Source organism: Chlorella variabilis, assembly GCF_000147415.1.
Source record: "Chlorella variabilis unplaced genomic scaffold CHLNCscaffold_3, whole genome shotgun sequence".
Classification (NCBI taxonomy): Eukaryota; Viridiplantae; Chlorophyta; class Trebouxiophyceae; order Chlorellales; family Chlorellaceae; genus Chlorella; species Chlorella variabilis.
In genome coordinates this window covers 1,252,447-1,274,112 of record NW_005435085.1, presented here as the reverse complement: position 1 = coordinate 1,274,112, position 21,666 = coordinate 1,252,447, and the positions used below count along the sequence as shown (strand labels likewise).

Sequence of the window (21,666 nt, the reverse complement as noted above, 5' to 3'; positions counted from 1 at the left end):
CCCCCCCCCCCCCCCCCCCCCCCCGCCAGCACCCGAGCACGCCGATGTGCTGCCGCCCGTCGGCGGCCGAGGCAACCCTGGCCCAGTCCCGGTGGCGTCTGCGCCTCACCTTGCTGCTGACAGATCACAACACTGGATACCACAGGGCGCCTGCCCCTGGCCTGCAAGCTGCCGCTGTGCAGCGGTTGCACAGCACAAACTGCAGCCGCCATGATCAGCGTAGGTGGAGCCCCAATTGGCGCAATGCCTGCGTCTCGGGAGCCTTAGTTTTGCTCTGGTTTCGCACCTCCGCTTCACTCCAGCGTGGCATTCGCAGAAGGCTCACAGAAAACGCTCGTATCCTCTGAAATTTACATCAACCAATACGTTTGATCAAATTAGATGCTGGCGGGGGCAAACCGCTGGCCCGGCAGCAGGACTCTCCCCGCCCACACCACCAGCAGAGCTTCAGCAAAAGCTATGGCGATCCAGAACACGGCCAGCGCAGCCCTGGCTGTCCCGCACCAAGAGCAGCAACCCCTGGAAGGGCAGGCAGACAGCCAGCAGCGCCAACAGACGCCGACAGCGGCGGCGGCAGTGCCCGAGCCGCCGCTGCCGTCCCTGCCGCAATCCAGGCAGCCTGGTGTGACTGTGCGCCGCTACTGTGCAGAGCGGGATCACGTCGACGTGGCGCACATCTGCCGAAACGTCTGTGAGTATAGCCAAAGCCCCTGGCGGGCTGCCAATGCGCGGCCGAATCCTTGCAGTCATCCGCTCAACCCTCTCCTCCATATTCTGCCCAGGGCAAGCATGTCCCTCTGTGCCCTCTGCCTTCCCGCATGCCTGCAGACGGTGGCACCGACGAGCTGCCCGCCACCATCAACGCCGCCGCGGCAGAGCCGGGCACCCACATCCTGGTGGCATGTTCCGGCGGCCAGGGGGCTCCCCTGGATGCACTCCTGTGCTGCCAGCAGCGCGGCGATGTGCTGTGGCTGTGGGGCGCGCGCACGCGGGAGGAGCGGCGGGGAGCCGGCCTGGCGCAGCTGCTGCTGGTGGGTGGCTGCTGGGGGCGAGGTGCGGCCGCGGTGTCTACTGCCATCCAGCAATACCCTCAGGACATTGAGATGCATATGCTCGTGTGCTGCTCACTGACCCCAGCCCCTCCCTGCGCCGGTTGCCTGCAGGAGGAGGCCGAGGCACTGGCACGCAGCCTGCCCGGGGTGGCGTCCCTGCTGTCGGTGACAGTCCCCGCCAACGACACCATGCTCAGGCTGTTTGCACGCTGCGGCTTCAGGCAGCAGTGCGAGGTCGTCAGCTGGCCGGCGACAGACGTGTGCGTCGCCGCCCACCGGCAGCTGCAGGAGCCTAGGCAGCAGCAGGGTGGAGGCGGCAGCTTGCAGGTGCCGGAGAAGCAGGCGGGCAGCCCACAGCAGGCAACCATGCTTTCCATCCTGCCGAAGACGGCAGCTGTAGTGGACAACGCCGCGGCCCGCCAGCTGCTGCCGCACTGGCGACGCTGCCTCTCGCCACACCACCTTACAGCCGTGCTACTGCTGCTCCGGCAGCAGCGCACACGCAGCCAGGTTGCCCAGCTGGCGGCGGCGCGGCCGCGGGGGCAGCAGCGCCCAGAGGCGGGAGCGGCGAACAGTGCAGCAGAGGCAGCTCAGGCGGTTGCGCCGCTGGCTGCCGACTCTGCGGTCTTTGCCTGGCTACCAGCAGAGTATGAGGTGGTGCCTGCCATGCACCCAACCGTCCAGCAGCTCATTGCGGATGGCGGGGTGTGGCTGCTGGAGACAGCCACGCCACAGGGCACCTCCGATCGCAGCCTGCAAGAGCGGGCAGAGGACGGCGGCGGCGCAGCCGAGCGGCCAGGGCCGGCGGCGGTGCTGGTGTTGTGGGGTGCCGGCTTCCGGGGCGTGCGCCATGCGGGCGTCGTGGCGGGCAGTGCAGCAGCCCTGGACTCGGCGCTGCTGTGTGCAGCTGCTGCCGACCCGGCCTGCTGCAGGTGGGGTGCCGCCTGTGGCTGCCGCTCCTGCCTGTCATTGTTGTTGGCCACCGCGCAGGCACAACCGGCTTTGCGGTGGTGTGCCTGTGAATGGCTGCCACATGGCTTCCTCTCCGCAGGTTTTACGTCGACTGCTGCAGCCAGTTTGAGCATGAACGGCTGTGGAGCAGCACAGGCGGCCAGCGATACGACATCCTGCCTCATTACAAGCCGCTCTGAAAGACATCCTGGGCCCTGTCGTGTTACTGGCTGCCGCTGCTATTCTGTCCAGTACCGGTTGCAAGCCAACTGGCTGTTACAGCTCAAGCCTAAGCAGCCCGTGCAGCGGCAGCATAATGTGCTGCCTGCCTGCAATGTGAGTTGAGTTGTCTTGTGATTTGGATGGAAGGTGGTGGCATACATGTGTCAGAAAGGTATCTGTGGAGTGGATGTGAGCTTGGGATTGTACAAGCCTTGGGGCGAAGGATTTTGACAGGAAAAGCACAGGGCCAGGCAAATGCTCCCATGTTTCATTTGTTCCCAGGCGTCGGGGGGCTCTACTGGGCTGCCCTCATCCCTCCTCTGAATCCGACCCGCTGCCATAGGCCCCTACCAGCCCGCCCAGGGCGCCGCCGCTGTCACTGCCGCTGCCACCCGCCTCCCTGCCTGCCGCCTGTTGCTGCTGCTGCTGCTGCTGCTGGCCCTCTCTTGACTCGGTCCGCTGCTTCTTGGCTGCCGGCTCTTGCGTGGCCCCCTCAGTTCCAGAGCCAGTGGTCAACTTGGCTTGCCCGCCAGCCCCCGCTGCTGCCGGCTTCACTCGCACTATGGGAATCAGCTTCTTCCTCCTGCAAAGCAATCGGGCACACACCATCAGTGCAGGTGATCAGCACATCGCGCGCGCACCAGCACAGGTGCGGGTAGACACGCGGCAGGCAGCAACTCACTTTTCAGCCTCTTGCTGCCGCTGCTTGGCTGCCGCCACGGCTCGTGCTGCTGCCGCCACTGCCCGCGCCTCCTCCTCTTCCTCCAGCTTGGCGCGCTGCTCCAAAAACTGCAGCGTTAGCGGGGCCCAGGGCCAGGCAAGTCAGCAGAGGGGAGGCAGCAGCTCTGGCTGCCACCCAGCCTTCTTGTTGCCGTTGCCACCAGGAGTTCAGCACACGACCAACACGAGTGGCACGCTGTGTTGCGCCACGGCAGAACCGGGGCGGCTGGCCCGACGCAATCAGCGTGCTGCTCACCGCCTGCTTCTCGGTGTACTCCTGCTCCTCCTCCACGTGCTTCTGCTCCCGCTCCACCTTGCGCAGGTAGAGGAGGTCCCCCTTATCAAAGGCGCCCGCCGCAAACAGCCAGCCGCGCACGCCCGGCGCCGAGTCCTGCAGGTCCTGCACGAGCTTCTCGTACAGCGGGTCGTTTCGTGTGGCCTCGTCCGCAGGCATCATGTCCTCCACCTTGAACCGCCCGGCATCGGGCTTGCGCTCCTGCGCCAGCACAGCGAGGCGAGCAGCACGGTGGAGCTGCCGGCCCCAGAGCTGCCTGCCCCAATCTGAGATGCGCTCTTGTTAGGGCATCTGCGCCGCACCCACAATGTTTGGTGGCCCCGAACCAATGTGCAAGGGCATGCAATAACAAGCCGTGGGGAAGCGCGGCGGCGGCGGCCGCGGGCGGGCGGGCTGCAAGGGTGCGGCGGCATAGCTGAGTCCAGCAGAGCTGCATGCTCTACGCCCACCCGCCTAAAAATCAGGCAATTGGGGCGGGATGCGCAGGCTTCCAAGACCCAATTCTCACCGCCATCTTCCTTTGCCACCGATCGAGCTGGAACTTGCAACACGGCGGCGCTGCGACAGTGCTGGAATAGTGACGAAGGCTCGAATGCGGTTGTACAGCTGATCCAGGAGAGCTGGCTTGCCTGCTGGCATTTGCAGACCCTTGCGCCCCCCTCTCGCACGTTGCTTGGCACCCTCAGCTGCATGCGATTGTCTCCTGACGCGCTGCAGCGCGCAGGTGTTCGTTCCTCAAACCACCATCGCTGAACAGCCCCCCAGCTGCTGTCCCGCGGCAACCCCTGTGCAGCTTCGTGTTATTGCTGATCGTGTACGTGCGTGTACGCAACACACACACACAGCCGACGGAGAGTCGGGCCCGCGGCCTCTCTCGGAGAGGGCACAAGTTGATGTGAGCTGTGCCCGCTCGCTCCACCTGCTCCCTCCCTGGCCACGCTCGTGCTGAGCCGATGGAACCCCGCCGTGCCCCTGCAGGCAGCGCTTGGGTGCTCCGGCGCATGCCCTGGATGCTGGAACAGCCGGCGCACCGCTGCGCACCGCCCAGGGGTGCTGGGCCCTGGTGAGGGACGCGTGTGGCAGCCCTGGTGACGGTGCCTCCCTGGACAGCGGAGCAGGGCTGGCTCCAACGGCCGCGGCGCCGTTGGCGCCGCCCCTCGTCACCCTCACCGACTCTGCCTCTGCTGGCTCTGGCAGCCCCGGGGGCACTCCCACCTCGCCACAGCACCGCCAGCAGCAGCCGCGGCAGCCGCACCAGGGGCCTGTGCTGCCGCCGCAGAAGCGGAAGCTGACGGGCAGCGGCGGTGCTGTGCCCGCCCAGCCTCCCGCAGCAGCGAGGCGCAGCAAGCGCAAGGCGCCGGGCGAGGCGCTGTGGCGCCCGCCGCGCACCCACGCACCACCCCAGCCTGCCACGTCTGTCGGGGACAGCCCGCACGGCCACGGCACGGCACACGCGCAGCAGCAGCACCACCACACATTCGCCGGCCTGCTCACGGGGCCTGCAGCTGCCGCTGCGGGCCCTGCCACGCTGCCGCTGGATCTCCCCGGCCTGGGAGACTTGGACGACGGTGAGTGCAGCGGCGGCGGCGCCACTGCCGCGTGGGCTCGCAGCAGCGGGAGCCTGCACCGCTCCACCTGGCTGCCACCAGCTCTCCATCCTGCTGCTGTGCGCGCCCCTCCTGCGTCCGCCTATCAAGCTTCTGAGCCCCGCCTGCCCCGCCCCCTCTGTGCTGCAGTGCCTGGCCTGGACGATCTGCTGCTGGGGATGACAGATGAGGACCCTCTGCTGGCAGGAGACCTGTTTGCTGGGACCATGCCAAGCCTGGCCTCGCCCTGGTCTGGCGGCGATGCGGACCCCTTTGCGCAGCCGCCGCCGGAGCAGCAGCAGGCCCGCCAGCAGGAGCTTGCTTTCCAGCAGCAGCCGCAACAGCTGGCCCTGCCGCCGGGGCAGCCTGCCCTGAACCCGTTTGCCGGCCAGGAGCGGGTGCGCGGCGCTGCGATGGCGGCAGCTGCCGCCCCTGCGGCGGTGATGGTGCCGCAGCCGGGGCCCCACCTCGCTGTGGAGGCAGCGCGTGCGCTGCGCAGGGTTGGTTCTGCCAACACGGTGCGCAGCCACACCAGCCTGGACCGGCTGCCCGCAGCCGCGGGCGCGCGCAAGGCGGCCGGCGGCAGGAAGAGCGGCGGCGGCGCCTCCAGCGGCAGGAGCGTCAGGAGGGAGGCTCCGCCGGCGGCCGGCGCTCGGCAGCGTGTCGCCCCCGCCGCAGGGCCCGCCGCGGCGCTGCAGCGCCAGCATGCGCAGCAGCAGACGCGCCGCGGGCTGGCCTCGCCATCGGCGCTGGTGGCCTCGACGCCCTCCGCCTCCCTGGGCGAGCATCGCGCTGCGGTGGGCCCCGTGCCCCGCGCTCAGCCCGCCGCCGCAAGGCTGCCTCTTGTGATTCAGCAGCAGCAGGAGCGGCACCTGCAGCAGCAGCGCGTGGTGCCCATGCCGCGGCCGGTGCCGCCGGCCGCGCAGTGGCTGTCACGGGACCCCTCCCAGGCCCGCCCCGTGCACAGAGGTGAGCCGCAGCCTCCCTGGAGTCCTTGAAAGAGAGAGGGGCGCACCTGCGGCTGCCCAGGCTGCCTGCGCCATGTGTTGGTGGGCCGGCATGCTGCCACCCTGCCCCGTTTGCTGTCCCGGTGTGTTTGCGTCGTGTGATCTGCCGCCACCGCCGCCAACCTCGTGCCTCCCCTGATGCAGCAGCCGCGCCTCCCAAGCCCACCCCCACGCCCCTCGACCCAGCCCAGCTGCGCCTGTCGGCGGCGGCCACCCTGGTGGCCGCCGCAGCGCCGCTGGCGCCGCCCACGCCCGGCGCCGCCCATGCCGGCTCCGCTGACCTGCGACTGCTGCAGTGCGTGTTCGGGGAGCACTTCCCGCAGCGCTGGCGGTGGTAGGCTTGGTGGCGGGAGCCCGCTCTAGCTCGCTGCTGCTCTCAGCGCCTCCTCCCTGCATGTCACCCCGCTACTACCGCCCTCCCTTTCACAAACGTCTCTGGCTAGCCCCGAGCCGGCAGCCACCCTCCCGCCCAACGCCTGGCTATACTAATCCATAACGAATCAATAACGCGCCCAAAGTGTGCACTATTGACACTGCTTCACCCTACCATGTTCCCGCTCACCAACCCCGCATGCACCGTTCATGGCCGCCCGACGCTCCCGCCGCCCCTCATTGAAACGTAGCTCGAGTTTTTTCACACCTGCCCAAGGGTCACCTTTGCCCCCTAGCCTGTCCCCTGCTCCCCTCATTGACTGCTGAGCCTGGCCTTACCTTTGACAAGGGGGGTCGCGCCCCCTTCCTCTCCCTTTGCTGCCGCCACGCCACACCGAATGAACTCACCGCGCTGATTTGGCTGCCCCATCCCTGGCAGCCCCGCCATGCCTGGGCCGTTGCGTGCCAATGAGCAGCATGCGCCCTCACTCCTTTCCCCGCACCGCACCTCCTCCTTTTGATGCTGACGGGTGATAGCATATCACCACCTACCCACTCCCACACTGGAGCCTCCTGTACTGTGCCACTTTTGTATCTGCTGCTGCCGAGCTCGATTTTGCGAACACCCTTGCAGCACGCGCCCCCCTCTCTCCTTGCATCTGCTTCAGCACTCCAGCCCCTTCTCACTCTCTTCCCACGCTCCTCTCCCTCCCTGGCTTGACAATCGGCGCGCGGGACCGAAGACCGCAGCTGATGCCACCGACGCTCCCCCCCAACACACCCTGTGCTTTCTGTCGTCAGTTCCACATTCATCCTCTGTTCCTCCCCTCTCTCCCCTTTCCCTATATGCACGCTGCAAGGCCTGGGACGAGCAAGGCCCACACGCATGCGTGCTTTTCATAAAGAACCCCAAACCGTACGTCGTTGGAAAGCAATATCGAACCACAGGTGCTTCATTCTTTCTCCAATTCAGCTGAATTTGTTGCTTGTAACCAGGACCGTACTGGCAGCAGGGTGCGTGTTGCTGCACAATTGCAGTGCTGCAGCGGAAGCACCGCGGCGCTCAGCTGGGGAGGGCCGCCTCGGCAGGCGCTGGGCCTGCTGCTGCCGCCGCCGCCGCCGCCGCCTTTTGGAAGGCTTGGTCAAGGTCTGCCAGCAAATCCTCCACATCCTCAATGCCCACTGCACACGCACCGCAAGGGAGGGGCCACAGGTTTGCGTGTGTGTTGGTGGGGGTTGAGGGTAGGGCTCGGGGGCAGGGAGCAGCGGCCAGGCACGCGCGCCATTCAGCACTCTGAACCTGAAGGCCCAGGCAAAACCCGGCCCGCAGGCTACCCCGCCTGCCTCCAGCCAGCCCTTGACCACCGCCTTTGCCACCATCCCCACAAACGGAGACGCACACGCCACATGGCACGATGTACACCACCGCCACCTCCTCGCCACACAGGCATCCAAAACAGGCAGCCCACCTGAGATGCGGACAAGGTCGTCTGGGAGGCCGCGCTGGGCGCGCACCTCGGCAGGAATGGAGGCGTGGCTCATGAAGCAGGGCATGCTGCAGCAGCGGGGGTGCTCGAGCGCGTGGTTGTGCGTGGGTTGGTGGTGGTGGGTGTTTTGCTTGTGAGTGTGTACACAGCATGGATGTGGATGCGGAGCGGTGCACTGGGGCTCACAAGCGCTGATGGGGACGCACTGTGCGGCCGCCAGCCAGCCCAGCCCACCGGCACACACCTGATGAGGGAGCGGACGTTGCCAAAGCTGACCGTGATCTTGAAGAGCTCGGTCTCCTCGCACACGGCGCGCGACAGCCGCGCGTCTTGCGTGATGAAAGAGATGATGCTGCCCGCGGAGGCGGCCTGCACAGTGGGGCGGCGCGGGCACAGTCGGCAGGAGCGGTGGGCGGCAGGCGCGGGCTGCGGGCCCAGGCGCGGCCCTCGGTTGCCGATTGAGCACCGCAGCATGGCGCAGAACAAAGCAGCGCAGCGCAGCACAGCACAACACGGTGCAGCATGGCCACGAGCCTCAGTGCAGCACATCCCCTGACACACACACACACACACACACACACACCTGCCGGTCGTGCACCTCCTTGCCCGGGTGGTCTGCCAGGCCTGGGTAGTTGACACGGTGCACCGCGGGGTGCGCCGCCAGCCACTCGGCGATGCGCTGTGCGTTGGCCACCTGCGCACCCAGCCCGCCCGACAGCAAGCATGCTGGTCAGGCAACAGCCGGGAACAGGACGAGCTGGTGGTGCACGCCACAGCAGCCTAGGGTGCGGCAGGGTCCAACATCCCCGACACAAATCAGCCCAGCGCTGCCCAGCAGAACACGACAAGCAGGTGCCCAAACAACGCGCCCCGGAGCACGGCGCCTGCTGGCGCGGCGCCCGGCCATCACGCTGTGCTGTGCTGTGCTGTGCTGTGCTGTGCTGTGCTGACCTGGCGCTCCATACGCAGCGCCATGGTCTTGATGCCCCGCACCAGCAGCCAGCAGTCAAAGGGCCCCAGCGCGGTGCCCTCTGCATTTTGGACAAAGTAGATGCGGTCGGCCAGCTCCTTGTCACGCACAGCCAGGATGCCGGCGGTGACGTCGGAGTGGCCGCCGATGAACTTGGTGGCTGCAGGAGCATTGGGGAGGCGGGAGAGGGGAGGCGGATGTGGGGAGGCAGGAGAGGGGAGGCGGGAGTGGCGGACGAGGGTGATGAGTGTGATTTGAGCGGTGGGTAGAATGCCGACCAGGAGAGGCAGGTGAGGCAGCGCGCCACCAGGCCAGCCACGCCAGCTGCCACCCTCTGCCTGGCCGCACCCACCTGAGGTCATGGCGATGTCTGCCCCCAGGTCCAGCGGCCGCTGGTAGAGGCAGGTGAGGATGGAGTTGTCCACACAAACCAGGGCGCCCGCGGCGTGCGCCAGCTGCAGGGGCCGGAGGGCCAGCCGGAAGACAGGCAGGCAGGCGGGGGGTCAAAGCAGGCTGGCTGGAGCGGAGGCGAGAGCTGTGATACGCTGCCCCGGAGCCGCCCGCTCCAAAGCCAGCCCCAGAGTGCACTTGCAGTACCATGACAGTACTGTACAGTACCGCCCCGTACCTCGCAGATGGCGGGTATGTCGCAGATCTGCATGCGCGGGTTGGTGGGCGACTCAAGCATCACCAGCCGCGTCTGGCCGGGGATGATGGCCGCGCGCACAGCCCTGCGGGTTGGGCAGGGGGTGGAGAGGGGTGGAGGGGGAGGGGAGTCCTATGCTGGTAAGGCTGGGCGGGCTCAGCGCAGGGCTGGGCACCATGCCACGTGCCAGCCTGCTTCGGCCCCTCGCCGTCAACCCCACTCGTACACCCCAAACACACAAGCATAAGCCCACCCAAGAAACCACCACACCACTACACCCACCCTTGCCTCCCGGCCCCACTCACTCCAGGTCTGATGTGTCGACGTTGCTGACCAGGACGCCCGCGCTGGGCACGACCCGCGACAGCAGCCGGCTGGTGCCCCCGTACAGGTCGTCCCCGGCCACCACGTGGTCCCCCGCAGACAGCAGCCGCGTCACCGCCGCCAGCGCCGCCATGCCGCTGCTGAAGGCAAACGCCCGCTCCGCGCCCTGCGGGTAACAACGGGAGGCATTTTGTGTGTGTGTTCAAGGCATGGCACGCGGACGGTGGGCGTGCCGTGCAACAAAAGCGTGCATGCAGGCCGGCGCTGTCGCCGCACGCCTATCAACGGTCCCCACGCCTGCCAAGGCCAGCACCGGTGCCAGCGCTGCCCACCGCTGTGGCTCCTCTGAGTTTCCCAAGCCCCCAACACACACACACAAACACACACGCACACACACCCACCCACACACACATCGGATGCCACCGCCTCACCTCCAGCAGCGCCATCTGCCGCTCCAGCACGGTGCGGGTGGGGTTGCCGGAGCGGCTGTAGTCGTACTCGCCCATCTCCACCGCGCCCGGCTGCTGGAAGGTGGCGGTCTGGTAGATGGGCGGCATGCTGCCCGCATACTGGTCGGCCACCAGCCCCTCCGACTGCACCAGCAGCGTGCGAGTGCTCAGCGGCCGCCGCGCGGGGGCGCCGACCGCGGCGGCGCCGTTGCCGTTGACGCCAGAGGCGGCGGCGCGCATGGTGCGGCGGGCGGCGCGGCAGTGGCGGATGAGGGCACCGGCACTGGGGGTGGGGCTGGTTGTGCAGGCACTGGTTCCGAGCGCCGCGCAGATCATGCTGGCGCGGGTGCGCGGGCTCGCAGAAGGTTGCAAAGAGGCGGAAACGGGCTTTGCAAAGACTGGAATCTCGGAGGGACGACAGCAGGAGAGGCTTCGAAATTGGCGAAGCTTCAATACACAAAATTGAGGATTTCTCCGCGGCCAGGGGCGCGCTGGAGCCGCCAGCAAGCGCCAGCTGGAGCCATGGAGCCCGCAGGGCAGAATCCCAAATTATGATGATCGTAAGTGCTGTATGAGTCGTGTGCTGGCTGTGGCTGGCCGGGAGCTTATTATTAGAGAGGACCACCGCCTGGACAGCGAGGCAGGGTGCGTTGTGTGGGACGCCGGGCTCTGCCTCGTATACTACCTGGATCACGCAGGTGCGTGGGGGAATGCTGGATCGGGCCGCCACCGATCCAGCCCGTTCGATCAACTTTGGCAGCACCCCTTGATCGTGCGCTGCAGCGTCCCTCGTGGCTGGCAAGCGCGTGATTGAGCTGGGCTGCGGGCCGGGAGCGGTGGGGTGCACTGCAGCGGCTCTTGGGGCGGAGAGCGTCGTCCTGACCGACCTGCCGCATCTGCTGCCGCTCGTGCGCTCCAACATCGAGGTAGGTGCGGGGCCTGCCCCCCTGTGGAATGCTGCCGCCAGCTTACCAACTGGGTGACAGCCTGGGCCAGCCGGGTGGGCCGCCTGCACTCATTTGTCGCCACCTCGCCTCCCCACGGTCGTGTGCAGGCCAACCCCCTGGGCGGGGTTGCCACCGCTGCGGCGCTTGCCTGGGGCGATCCCGTGGGCCACCTGCAGCCGCCCTTTGACCTGGTCCTCGCCTCGGACGTCCTCTACCAAGCCGAGGCGCTGCCGCTGTTTGTGCAGACCCTGGCCGCGCTTTCCTCTCCCCGCACGCTGACCGTGCTGTGCAACGAGCACCGCCCCGCGCTGCCCTTCCCCTGGCAGCTCTTCCGTGCGGCTGGCTTTGAGGTGCGGCAGGTGCCGCTGAGCGAGCAGCACCCAGAGTGGAGCAGCGAAGACATCCATCTGTTCCACATCCGGCTGGCCTGCAACACAAGTGACGGCGGCGACAGCTGACGTCAGCCGGATTCCAGCTCAGCCCCAGGTGCAGGCATGGCCCCATCCCAGCCAGGCTCGGCCACGGCGGCAGCCGCGGCGGCAGCAGCGCGGACGCCGCAGCTAGCTAGTGGCGGCGGCGCCGGTGGCGGTCACTATCGGGACCCTGAAGGCAGTAGCGGAGACCAATATGCCGAGCCAAACGGTGGCAGCAACCACGCTGGTGCGGCTGCAGACGGCGCCGGCCATGGCTATGCTGGCGCAGCAGCGGGGGGGTATGGCGAATGGGCCGGGCAGGGCCTGGAGGCGGTGCCGGCGACAGACGATGCGTCAGCAACCGCCGCGTCAGCCGCTCAGGATGGCGCAGAGGCCTACAACCCTGCAGACTATCTGCAGCAGCTGGAGGCGCACCTGGCGGGCCTGCAGCAGCAGCGCAGCGGCCTGCAGCAGCAGCTGGCGCAGGCGGCGGCAGATGCCTACCAGGCGATGTCGCAGCGGCTGGGCACCGCCAGCACCGGCGTGCCGCTGCCGGCAGAGCCGGCGGCGCTGGTGGACGAGCTGGCGGTACTGCAGTCGGTACGGCAGTACCTGCAGTATGTTCAGGTGTGCATCTGCATTGCACCTGCCTTGTAGGATGCTGACTGCCGTGGCCTGCAGGCCAGCTTGTGTGCTGCAACCTCCTTGTATGGGTGGCCTCCAGGCGCACCGCCCTGCCGCCATTCGCTGCTGCCAGGCTGCATTGGTCTCCTGCCAACCCGGAACCCGCCTGGCCGCCTGCAGGAGCTGCAAGCCCTGATTCGGCACGTGGAGAAGACGGCGCGCACGCTGCAGCAGCAGGTGCAGCAGGATGGGGGCGCGGCGGCGCCTGGCAGCGCCTCGGGCACGGCATTCCTGCAGGCCCTGTCTGAGGCTGTGGACAGCTTCAGCACAGCAATGGGGTATGCCATCGCAGTGAAGCAGCTGGCAGGTGGGTGGAGGAACGATGCGCTTGACATCTTGGCTGGAAAAGTGAAGGGGGCGCGTCTGCCTGCCACACCACCCCGCACCACGATTGCTCCTGCGCTCATCCTTCCTGCTGCCGGCTGGAGTCTGTTGCTGAGTGCACTCTGCTTGTGCTGCTGCAGACCAAGGCAAGGTGCCCACTGAGCGCCTGCAGCAGTATGCGTCGGGCCTGCTGGGGCGGGTGGATGCGGTGCAGCAGAGCCTGCGCAGCCTGCTCAGCGAAGGCATCCAGCAGCGGCTGGCAGCTGCCCACTGGCCGCCGCCGCTCAGCGTCAGCGCGGAGGGCGCGGCAGCGGCACCGGCGGCAGACGATGGGCGTGCGTGGCGTGGGTTTGCTGCGGGGGCAGGTGGACAGGCGGCTGTGGCCGAGCTGCAGCAGCTGCTCGTAATGCTGCTGACGCTGCAGCGGGCGAGCCAGCATGAGCAGTTTAGGTGCGGCTTGGTGCCAGCAGGACCGCTGCTGCTGTGTGTATGGTGCAGCGATTGCCTCAGCTGGCATGATTGGAGGATGGGAGGGCTGTCTGCCTCTCTGCCGCTATCCTTGATACGCAGCTTTGGCGCACCCCTCTGTTCCCCGCCCCGTTGCCTGCAGTCTGCTGACTGAAGCCGGCCAGGAGGGCCCGCTGCTGTGGCCAGCCGAGGAGCTGGCCGCGCCGTTGGCCCAGCGGCTGCGCCACCACTTTGCAAGTGAGGCACTTTGCAAGTGACGCACGCATGGGCGCCTCTTGCTTGATGCCATGCATTGCCGCTGCCCCCCCTGTTGGAGGGCACACACAAACACATTACACACACACGCGCGCGCATGCAACCTGAAACTGCTGGTTGCCTGCCCGCGTGCCTGCCTGCTGCTTTCAGGCGGGCTGCCCACCGACCGCCCCGACCGTCCCGAGTGGCTGTTTGCCACCGCGCTCAAGGCGGCCCAGCAGTGCTCCCCGCTGGCGCAAGAGCTCCAGCCCTGCGTCGGTGGGCGTCCGGCCGCAGGCAGCTCCTGTCCCCTCCCCACGCGGTGCCTCTTGTTGATTGCTGCTCAGCGCAGCCCAGCGTTGCTGGCCCATCTAGCCTGCTGCTGCCCCATGTTCCCGGCGCTCCATGTTCCCGCCTGCGGGCGCCTGTGCCCCCTGTGCTGCAGAGGCGCACGGCCTGCAGGCCTGGTACAGCCTGCCGCTGGAGGTGGCTCGGGCGGTGGAGGTGGTGGGCGTGAATGCTGTGCTGGGCGAACACTTGCTGCCGCAGGTGCGCCGCGCGAGGCTGGGCTGGTTTGGTCTGTGCTTGTGTGTGGAGTGGGTGGGTGGGAGAGACAGAGAGCGTGTAGAGAGCGTGTATTTGTTGAGTGTGGATGACGTTTCTTCCTGCAAAAGCATTCCAGCCTGCGTCACAGCCCTAAACCCCAAACCGCTCCGCCCCTGCCCCGCAGCTTGTCGAGGCTGGCGACCCGGCGCTCTGGCTGCACCTGGCTGACGAGGCGATGCAGTTTGAGCGCAGGTGAGGCGGTGCGCCGACATGGACCCTCTTGACTGCCCCACACTGCTGCACCCCGACTTGCTGGCCTGCCGACCGCCTGATCAGCTGTCATGGGATGGTGTGCCGCCCCGCCACACACAGGCATGCAAGCACACACACGCAATGCAGCCCCAAATCTGCACCGCACCGCCGCACGCACCCCGCGCAGGTTTGCGCCGGTGCGCGGCGCCAGCCTAGCGCTGCCTGTCGACGAGGAGTTCCTGTCTGCCGCCCACCCTGGCTCCACCATCGAGCTGCTGTTCCAGCGCGGCGAGTGGCGGGAGGGGTGGCTGGGCGCGGAGCTGTGGGATGCCTCCCGCCAGCTGGACGCCGCCTGCGACGCCTACTCCGCCTGGCAGCCCGCCGCGCAGCAGCTGCTGGCGGTGACGGGGCAGGAGGAGGACTTGGTGCCTGACACGCCCAGGAGCAGGTGGGCGCGCGGCTTCGGGATGCCTGCGTGTGTGTGTGCTGGAGGTGGCAGTGGTATGGCGGGCAGGGTGTTTGCAGAAAGCGCCAGCGTCGCCTGGCAGGCCGCCAGGATGCTATCGGGCGGCATGGCGGGTGGTGGTGCTGAGCAGCTGCCGCCCATGCATCTGCCTGCGCAGGGGCGGCGCCGCCGCCTCGCGCCGCGAGTTCTGGCCGCCTGTGTGCGCGGAGCAGGTGGCGTCGCTGGTGGGAGGCCTGGTGCGGCGCGGCGGCTGGGTGCACGGCCTGGACCACAAGCTGCGCTTCATGCAGGCGGTGCCGCTTGCGGTACTACGCGCCTTCCGCGACCGCCTCTCCGGCCTGCTGCAGCAGGCGGAGCAGTTCAGGCGGGGGCTGGGCTGGCTGGGCTGGCTGGGCTGGGGGCTCGTGGGGACCGCTTAGGCTTTGCCTGCCCTGCACGGCTCCTCCGAGGAGACCTGCAGCTGCACGGGCCACCTGCACAGCTTGCTCTCTCTTTGTAGGGCCGGACTCCACGCTTGTGAGCTGTGAGCCTGGCTCGCCCGCTGCCTGCCGCTGCAGGGGCATGCTGGGGGACACCTGGCTGCCGCGCGTGGGCGCCGCCGTCAATGCCGCGCACTACATCGAGCACCACCTGCGGGAGCCGCAGGGCGTGCTGCTGCTGGCGGAGCTGCAAGACTCTGCTGCTGCTGCTGCTGCTGCTGCGGGCGCCACGGGCGCGGAGGACCCTGCCGGCGACGGCGGCAAGGCAGAGGGCGGGGCTGGCGGCGGCGCACGCAGCCTGACCACGCTGGTGGAGCGCGAGGCGGCAGCGTTTGCCACCCTGCGCAAGCAGTGGGCGTACAAGCTGGCCAAGCAGGCGGTGGACAGCTGGAACAAGCTGCTGGTGCCATACAAGTGAGTGGGCTTCGACTTTGAGTCGCTGACCTGGCACGTGTGGTGCTCGAAGGCTGCAGCAGCGGCGTACTGCCACACGGACAGCTGCTGAGCTGCCGCTCCTGCTTTGCACCCTGCAGGAAGGATGCTGCCGCCTTCACCGCCGGCTTCGAGGAGGGCGTGCCTCCCGAGCAGGCGGCTGCCGCCGTGGCTGCCGTGGGCCCCGCGGCACCCTCCCCCGCCATGCTGGTGGCCGCAGACAGCCTGCAGCAGCTGCTTCGGGCGCTGGCCGAGCAGCTAGATGCCGTGGTGTTCAGGTGGGTGCGGCGGGGGCAGCAGAAAGGGAGACAACAACCCCAGCTACCCCTGCTTTTGTGCGCGCTGCACCCTGGATTGACTGCCGCACTTTGGCAACCAGGGCGGCTGCGTGCCTGTGTCTCGCCGTGTGTGCAGGGATGTGTGGCGGAGCGTGGCGCTTGCGGTCAACTATGGGCTGTACAATGAGGTGGCCACAGAGGCGCTCTTCTCGGCGCAGGCGAGTGCAGCCTGTGCTGGGCTGGGCGTGGCGCGCCGCTGCCGACGCCGGCTCGAGGTCCTGCTGTGATTTTCTTCGGCAGGGGCGCTGGCCGTGGCCAGCTGGCCTCGCCTCTGAAGCGACGTGCTTGCCTGCTTGCCCACTGCCCATCCCCTGGCCCTGCAGGGCGCCGCCCAGCTGGACGCTGACCTGGCGGCTATGGCCGCCATCTTTGGTGCCTACACCGGCCGCCCCGCCGCGCACTTCAAGGAGAGCAAGGAGGCGGTGCGGCTGCTGACGATGCCGCACGGCGCCGCGGTGCAGCTGCTGTCGGCGCTGGAGGCGCAACCGCGTGGCGCCAAGCAGCTGCTGGCGCCGCACGGCGTCAAGCAGCTGAACGCGGAGCAGGCAGCGGTGGTGCTGCTGCAGCGCCTGGATGTGCTGACCAGCCGCACGGGCGGGAGTGCCGTGGCGGCAGCCGGCGGCGGCGCAGGCGGCGGTGTGTAGCGAGCCGGCCTGTGGTGCGCAGTTGTGCTTTTGTTGGGGACTGGTGACCTGTGATAATGACTGAGTGTGTTGAAATCAGAACACAAAGTTGGCGACTGGCTAGGATGCAAGCGGGACGGACAGCTGGGTCCAGCTGGGGCCCCACATTATCCTTGTTGTTTGCGTCACTTCGCACTGCATCTTCCAGAGGGCAGTGTTCGTTCGCCGTAGCGTTGTTACCTGTTCATGAAGTCTGGAGGAGGGAACGACCGGCTGGAGGCTGGCCGACGCAAGGTGCGGCCCAGCTGGGAGCGATGTGCACTGCTGTGTGAGCAACGCCTCGCTGACGGGGGTTCGCGGCTGGCCTGCCCCGCCGCAAATGAAAACCGGCCACCGCGTGTGTGTTGTTGCGCCACCTGACAGCCCTCAGGGCGCTTCATCTGCATGATAGACAGCCTATCGAGCGGCAGGCGCCGCAGCATCGCCTCCTGTGGGGCAGGTGGTGCCGCCACCCGCCGCTCCCGCCCCTCGCCCCTCTTGTGACCGCCAGCCTCGCTGCTTGCGCTTTGTGCAGCTGGAGGAGTTCCAGCGGCGGAAGCAGCAAGCACTAGCTGCCAAGAAAGGGCCAGCCTCGGCCGCCGCATCACCGGAGAAGCCGGCAGGCCAGCTGCCCGCTGCCGCGACCACACACCATGGCAGCTCCTTGGGAGACCTTCCACCCGGCCCGCCGCTGCGGCAGGAGGCCAGCCACGCCGCACGCACGGCGCCAGCTGCGCTGGCAGGAGCGCCTGGCGTTACTGCAGCACCCGCAGCCGCTCCAGCGGCGGCTTCAGCCTCAGCAGCAGAGGCCGAGTCTCTGCATCAGCAGGTCGGCGAGCTGCTGGGCTCTGTGGATCAGCTGCACCGGGCGCTGCAGGATGAACGGGCCAACAGCACTCAGCTGGAGCAGCAGGTGCAGGAGCAGCAGGGGCGGCTGCGGGAGCTGCACGACGCCAACCAGCAGCTGCAGGAGGCCGCCACCGCCGCGGCCCCACACGCGTCTGCGTCTGCTGAGCACCAGCAGCAGCTTCAGCTGGAGCTGGCTGAGGCTCGGGCGCAGGCGCAGCGCTATGCCCAGGCCGCAGAGAACTTATCCGCAGAGCTGGGCACGGCGCGGCAGGAGCAGGAGGCTGCGGCGGCCGAGCTGGCGGCGGCGCAGGCCTCGCACCGTGCCGAGCTGGCCGCCGCGCACGGGGCGGCAGAGTCTGAGCTTGCCGGCGCGCGCGAGGCGCATGCTGCTGAGCTGGCGGCCGCCCAGGAGGGCAACTTCAGCCTGATTGCCAGCTACAAGCAGCAGCTGGATGAGGCGCAGGAGCGGGCGGAGGCGCAGGCGCGCCAGCTGGAGGCGCAGGCTCGCCAGCTGGGCGACGCCGTGGCGGGCAGCGGGCGCTCCGAGGAGCAGCTGGTGGCGCTCAGCACGCAGCTGGCGCAGCAGCAGCAGGAGGCGCTCGAGATGCAGGCGTGTGCTGGGGGGTGCTGCTCGTGTGTGTTTGTGTGGTGGCGGGCGTTAATGGCTGCTGTGTCCACCACCATGGTCCTCCTCCCTTGGTCCCCTCTCCACACACGCCCACCTCCGCCCCGCTGCCCTGCGCCTGCAGGCGGAGCTGGAGCGGCAGCGGGAACTGAATGCCCGCATGAAGCACGAGCTCGCGGAGCAGGCGGTGGCCGCCGAGGAGGCGGTGCAGGCGGAGGAGGCTGAGCACTCCCAGCTGGCGCTGGCGCAGTCGCGCCTGGCGGAGCTGGAGGAGCGCGCGGGGCTGGCGGAGCAGCTGGCGGAGCTGGCAGAGCAGCGCGCGGACGACACCGATCGCAAGCTGGCGGCGGCGGCGCAGGAGGCCGCGGCCAGGGAGGCCGAGCTGCAGGTGCTGGCGAGGGGGGTGGCTGGGGGTGCCGTGATGTCTGCTGGGGTAGCAGCAGTGCCCATGGGACCAGGCTGGAGTTGTGTGTGTTGGGACAGGGAGGGTCGTGTGTGCTACCAACCAATGCCAGCCCAGCTCGCCGTGCCTCCTCATCGCCCGCGCACCCCGCCTGCCTGCTTGGCACAGGATGAGGTGCAGCGGCTGGGCGAGGCGCTGGCTGTGGTGCAGGCGGAGCTGCGTGCCAAGGGGGAGGCAGAGCAGGTGGGTTGTGGTCGGCGCGGCGTCGACATGCTGCTGCACCGGGGAGGGGCTATGGTGCCCTGTGTGTAGCCCAGGAGAGGGCGCCTGTTCCTGTAGGGGGGATCCCTCACAGCTGCTTTGGACACAGGGAGGACCGATCTTGATCCTGCTTGCTGCCCTGGTGCAGGGCGTGCTGGCTGAGCTTGCTGAGCTGGCAGCGCTGCGCGAGGCATACGCGGCGGCGCAGTCGCAGCTGGAGTCTGCCGCTGGCGGGCAGGCCGCCACCGCGGCGCTGCTGGAGGAGCAGCAGGGCCTGCTGGTGCAGCTGCAGCAGCAGCTGGCGGCTGCTCAGGCCGCCAAGGCCGAGCTGGCCCGCGAGGCGGCTGCGCTTCGGGAGCAGCAGGAGCAGGAGGGCGGCACCGCCGCGGAGCTGCAGCAGCAGCTGGTGGCTGCACTGGAGCAGGCGCAAGCAGGGCAGCAGCGCTGCGAGCAGCTGGAGGGTGAGCTCGGTGCCTTGGCTGGGGCCGAGGCGACGGTGCGTCAGCAGCTGGAGAAGGCACAGGAGCAGGCGGCGGGCGCCGGGGCCGCCGCTGCCGCCGCGAACGAGCAGCTGGCGGCGACTGTGGGGGAGCTTGAGGCCCTGCAGGCCGAGCTGGAGAGCAGCCGCGAGGAGGCGGCTGCGCTGCAGGAGCAGGTGGAGGCTGCAGCCCAAGAGGGCGGTGCTGCAGCTGCGCTCGCTGAGCAAGTGGAGGCGCTGCAAGCGGAGCTGGCTGGCAGCCGCGAGGAAGCTGCCTTGCTGCGGCAGCAGGCGGAGGAGGCGGCTGCGCTTGGGCAGCAGCTGGAGCAGATGGCTGAGCAGAAGGATGCGACCATCTCTGCCGGCGAGGAGCAGCTGGCGGTGCTGCGGGCGCAGGTGGAGGGCCTGCAGGCTGAGCTGGCGAGCAGCCGCGAGGAAGCTGCCAGCCTGGCGCAGCAGGTGGGGGAGGCGGCGACGCAGGAGGGTGGTGTGGCAGCTGCGCTGCAGGAGCAGCTGGCAGGTGTGCAGCGAGAGCTGGAGGCGGCGCAGCAGCGGGGCGAGGAGCTGGAGAGTGAACTGACCGCCAGGGCCGACGGCGAGGCGGCGCTGCGCCAGCAGCTGGAGGCGGCCGAGGAGCAGCGGGCGGCGGGGCTGCACCGGGCTGAGGAGCTGCAGGAAGAGCTGGCCTCCCTGCAGCAGCAGTATGCGGAGCAGCACGCCGCGGCCGAGGCGGCGGCCGCGCAGCTGGAGCAGGCGGCGGCGGCGGCGGCCGAGGCGCAGCAGGCGCTGGCGGGGCGGGAGGCGGAAGTGGCGGCGCTGGCTGGGCAGCTGGAGGAGCTCCGTGCCGGCAGCCAGGGCGCCGCGGAGGCTGCAGCGCTGGCAGAGGCGCTGCGGGGCCAGGCGGCGGAGCTGGCCCAGCAGGCTGCCGACCTTGGGGAGCAGCTGGGGCAGCAGGCAGAGGCGCTGGCGGCTGCGGAGCGGGAGAAGGCGCACTACGCCTCGGAGCTGGAGACGCTGATTGAGCAGACAGAGGTCATGATTGGGGAGCGGGCGCAGGTGGGTGGGCAGGGATCGTATCATTGATACTATATCATATTTACTAGGGGGCTGTGGGGGCTGCGCCCAGTGAGAAACAGGGATGGAAAAATAAAGCCATGGAGGGCCAGCAGGGCAGGCGAAGCAGGACTTGTTGCCAGTGCCTGCCAGTGTATGTGGCGCTAAGCTTCACGTGCCTGCCGCTCTCCTCCTGGCTGGCCGCAGCTGGAGCAGCAGCAGCAGGAGGCGGCTGGGCAGCTGGAAGCTGCCGCAGCCCAGTGTGGCGAGCTGCAGGCGAGGATGCGCCAGCGACCTTGCCAGCTGATTTGCTCTGGGGGGCCTCGCTTCGGCTGCCAGTCTGGATGTGGCGTGGTCGCAGCTGCCCATTGCCCCAACCCCCCCGCTGCCAGAGCAGTCCGACCTGTTTGCCCAGCCCTTCTGGGTAGGCGCTGTGTGAGCCACTGAGCCGCTGCAGCTGTTGTTGGCGCTTCCGTCCCATGCAGGAGCGGGTGGCGATCCTGGAGGCTCAGGCGGCGGCTGGCGGCGACGCGGCGGCGGCGCAGCTGGCTGCGCTGCAGGCTGACATGGCAGAAGTGCTGACTCAACGGGAGCATGTGCTGCTGGAGCGGGATGCAGCCAAGCAGCAGGCTGCCGACCTGCAGCAGCAGCTGGCGGCGGCGCAGGCGGCGGCCGCCGCGGCCGGCGGCGGCGCTGCCGAGCTGCAGCAGCAGCTGCAGGAGGCGGCGGCGGCTGCGGAGGAGGCGGCGGGCCGAGCGATGCAGGCGGAGGAGTGGGGCCGGAAGCAGGCGGAGGCGGCGGCGGCTGCCGCGGCCCGCCTGGCTGAGCTGGAGGCTGCTGCTGCTGCCGTGGAGCAGCAGACGGCTCTCGCGGAGGCGCTTCAGGAGCAGAACGAGGCGTTGGCGGGCCGCGTGCGGGAGCTGGAAAGCGCGGCAGCAACGGCGGCGGCGGCGGCAGCGTCTTCCGCCGGCGGCGGCGGCGGCGGCCAGCAGGAGGCTGAGCTGGCGGATCTTCAGCGCGAGAATGCCGCGCTGCAGGCGGCGGTGGCAGAGTACAGCACCCAGGTGCAGCAGTGGTCGCAGCGTGTCCAGCAGCTGGAGGCGGCGGCGGCGGCGGGGCCGTCGTCGGCGGGGGACGCCATCACGCGCCTGTCTGCGCTGCAGCAGCAGGCCTCGGAGGCGGAGGTGCAGGCCACAGCCCTGCAGGCCGAGAACCGCGCGCTGAGGGCCCAGGTGTGCTTGCTGCGCTGTGCATGCTGCGCTGTGCATGCTACGCTTGCTGTGCTGTGCTTGCTGCGCTGTGCTGTGTGCGTTCCTGCCTCGGAGCGCCCAGCCACAGCAAGCTCGGCGCCCCTGTGCTGTCATCCGCCTGCCGGCCTCCTGCCCCCGCCACCACACGACCATGTCGCCCCCCTGCGTGCCCCGCCCGCTGCCCCCCGCAGCTGGAGGCGGAGCAGCAGCGCGCCAGCGAGGTGGAGACCTACTACCGGAACCGGCCTGGCAGCCAGGTGGGGCAGGCTGCCCGCGGTGCACGCTCCCCCGCACCATACACTCTGTCCTACACACACGCTCGCTCTTTCCTACACACACACACTCCTGTCTCACCTCGTGCACCACTCTCTCCCTCTGCTCCTCTTGCGGGCTGACCCCAATCGCGCCCCCCCCCCCCCCC

General features: G+C 68.8%; 7 protein-coding genes across 7 annotated transcripts in view; 5 read left to right on the top strand and 2 right to left on the bottom strand.

Moving 5' to 3' along the window:
* The window catches only part of CHLNCDRAFT_56923 (hypothetical protein), a gene marked incomplete at its 5' end in the record, with an annotated part of 4,081 nt that extends 3,869 nt beyond the window's left edge, over positions 1-212 (bottom strand). The window contains one exon of the mRNA XM_005850592.1: positions 110-212. Coding sequence (XP_005850654.1) covers positions 110-212 — 103 coding nt within the window. The remainder of the gene's footprint in view (positions 1-109) is intronic.
* Positions 213-459: 247 nt separating this feature from the next.
* On the top strand, positions 460-2,203 carry CHLNCDRAFT_140669 (hypothetical protein; the record flags this gene model as incomplete). The annotated part of the gene is made up of 4 exons (XM_005850872.1): positions 460-691; positions 829-1,031; positions 1,164-1,984; positions 2,104-2,203. 4 exons carry the CDS (start codon positions 460-462, stop codon positions 2,201-2,203), a joined length of 1,356 nt encoding a protein of 451 aa, XP_005850934.1.
* A 1,629-nt stretch (positions 2,204-3,832) lies between these two features.
* On the top strand, positions 3,833-6,171 carry CHLNCDRAFT_140667 (expressed protein; the record flags this gene model as incomplete). The annotated part of the gene is made up of 4 exons (XM_005850871.1): positions 3,833-3,837; positions 4,219-4,808; positions 4,977-5,795; positions 5,978-6,171. The coding sequence occupies 4 exons, from the start codon at positions 3,833-3,835 to the stop codon at positions 6,169-6,171; spliced, it is 1,608 nt and encodes a 535-aa protein (XP_005850933.1).
* A 1,097-nt stretch (positions 6,172-7,268) lies between these two features.
* CHLNCDRAFT_48545 (hypothetical protein) lies at positions 7,269-10,189 on the bottom strand (the record flags this gene model as incomplete). The annotated part of the gene is made up of 9 exons (XM_005850591.1): positions 7,269-7,387; positions 7,675-7,760; positions 7,937-8,061; positions 8,276-8,386; positions 8,644-8,822; positions 9,015-9,117; positions 9,291-9,393; positions 9,614-9,798; positions 10,064-10,189. 9 exons carry the CDS (start codon positions 10,187-10,189, stop codon positions 7,269-7,271), a joined length of 1,137 nt encoding a protein of 378 aa, XP_005850653.1.
* Positions 10,190-10,652: 463 nt separating this feature from the next.
* CHLNCDRAFT_140665 (hypothetical protein) lies at positions 10,653-11,486 on the top strand (the record flags this gene model as incomplete). The annotated part of the gene is made up of 3 exons (XM_005850870.1): positions 10,653-10,779; positions 10,865-11,007; positions 11,136-11,486. 3 exons carry the CDS (start codon positions 10,653-10,655, stop codon positions 11,484-11,486), a joined length of 621 nt encoding a protein of 206 aa, XP_005850932.1.
* A 36-nt stretch (positions 11,487-11,522) lies between these two features.
* CHLNCDRAFT_140664 (hypothetical protein) lies at positions 11,523-16,308 on the top strand (the record flags this gene model as incomplete). The annotated part of the gene is made up of 13 exons (XM_005850869.1): positions 11,523-12,068; positions 12,246-12,432; positions 12,590-12,899; positions 13,060-13,154; positions 13,323-13,430; positions 13,597-13,700; positions 13,882-13,949; positions 14,137-14,397; positions 14,573-14,773; positions 14,973-15,308; positions 15,428-15,604; positions 15,741-15,849; positions 15,988-16,308. The coding sequence occupies 13 exons, from the start codon at positions 11,523-11,525 to the stop codon at positions 16,306-16,308; spliced, it is 2,823 nt and encodes a 940-aa protein (XP_005850931.1).
* A 225-nt stretch (positions 16,309-16,533) lies between these two features.
* Positions 16,534-21,666, top strand: part of CHLNCDRAFT_140663 (hypothetical protein) — a gene marked incomplete at both ends in the record, with an annotated part of 5,691 nt that continues 558 nt past the window's right edge. Inside the window, 9 exons of the mRNA XM_005850868.1 lie at positions 16,534-16,581; positions 16,862-17,818; positions 17,925-18,188; positions 18,372-18,446; positions 18,613-19,998; positions 20,203-20,255; positions 20,335-20,419; positions 20,481-21,227; positions 21,437-21,502. Coding sequence (XP_005850930.1) covers positions 16,534-16,581; positions 16,862-17,818; positions 17,925-18,188; positions 18,372-18,446; positions 18,613-19,998; positions 20,203-20,255; positions 20,335-20,419; positions 20,481-21,227; positions 21,437-21,502 — 3,681 coding nt within the window. The remainder of the gene's footprint in view (positions 16,582-16,861; positions 17,819-17,924; positions 18,189-18,371; positions 18,447-18,612; positions 19,999-20,202; positions 20,256-20,334; positions 20,420-20,480; positions 21,228-21,436; positions 21,503-21,666) is intronic.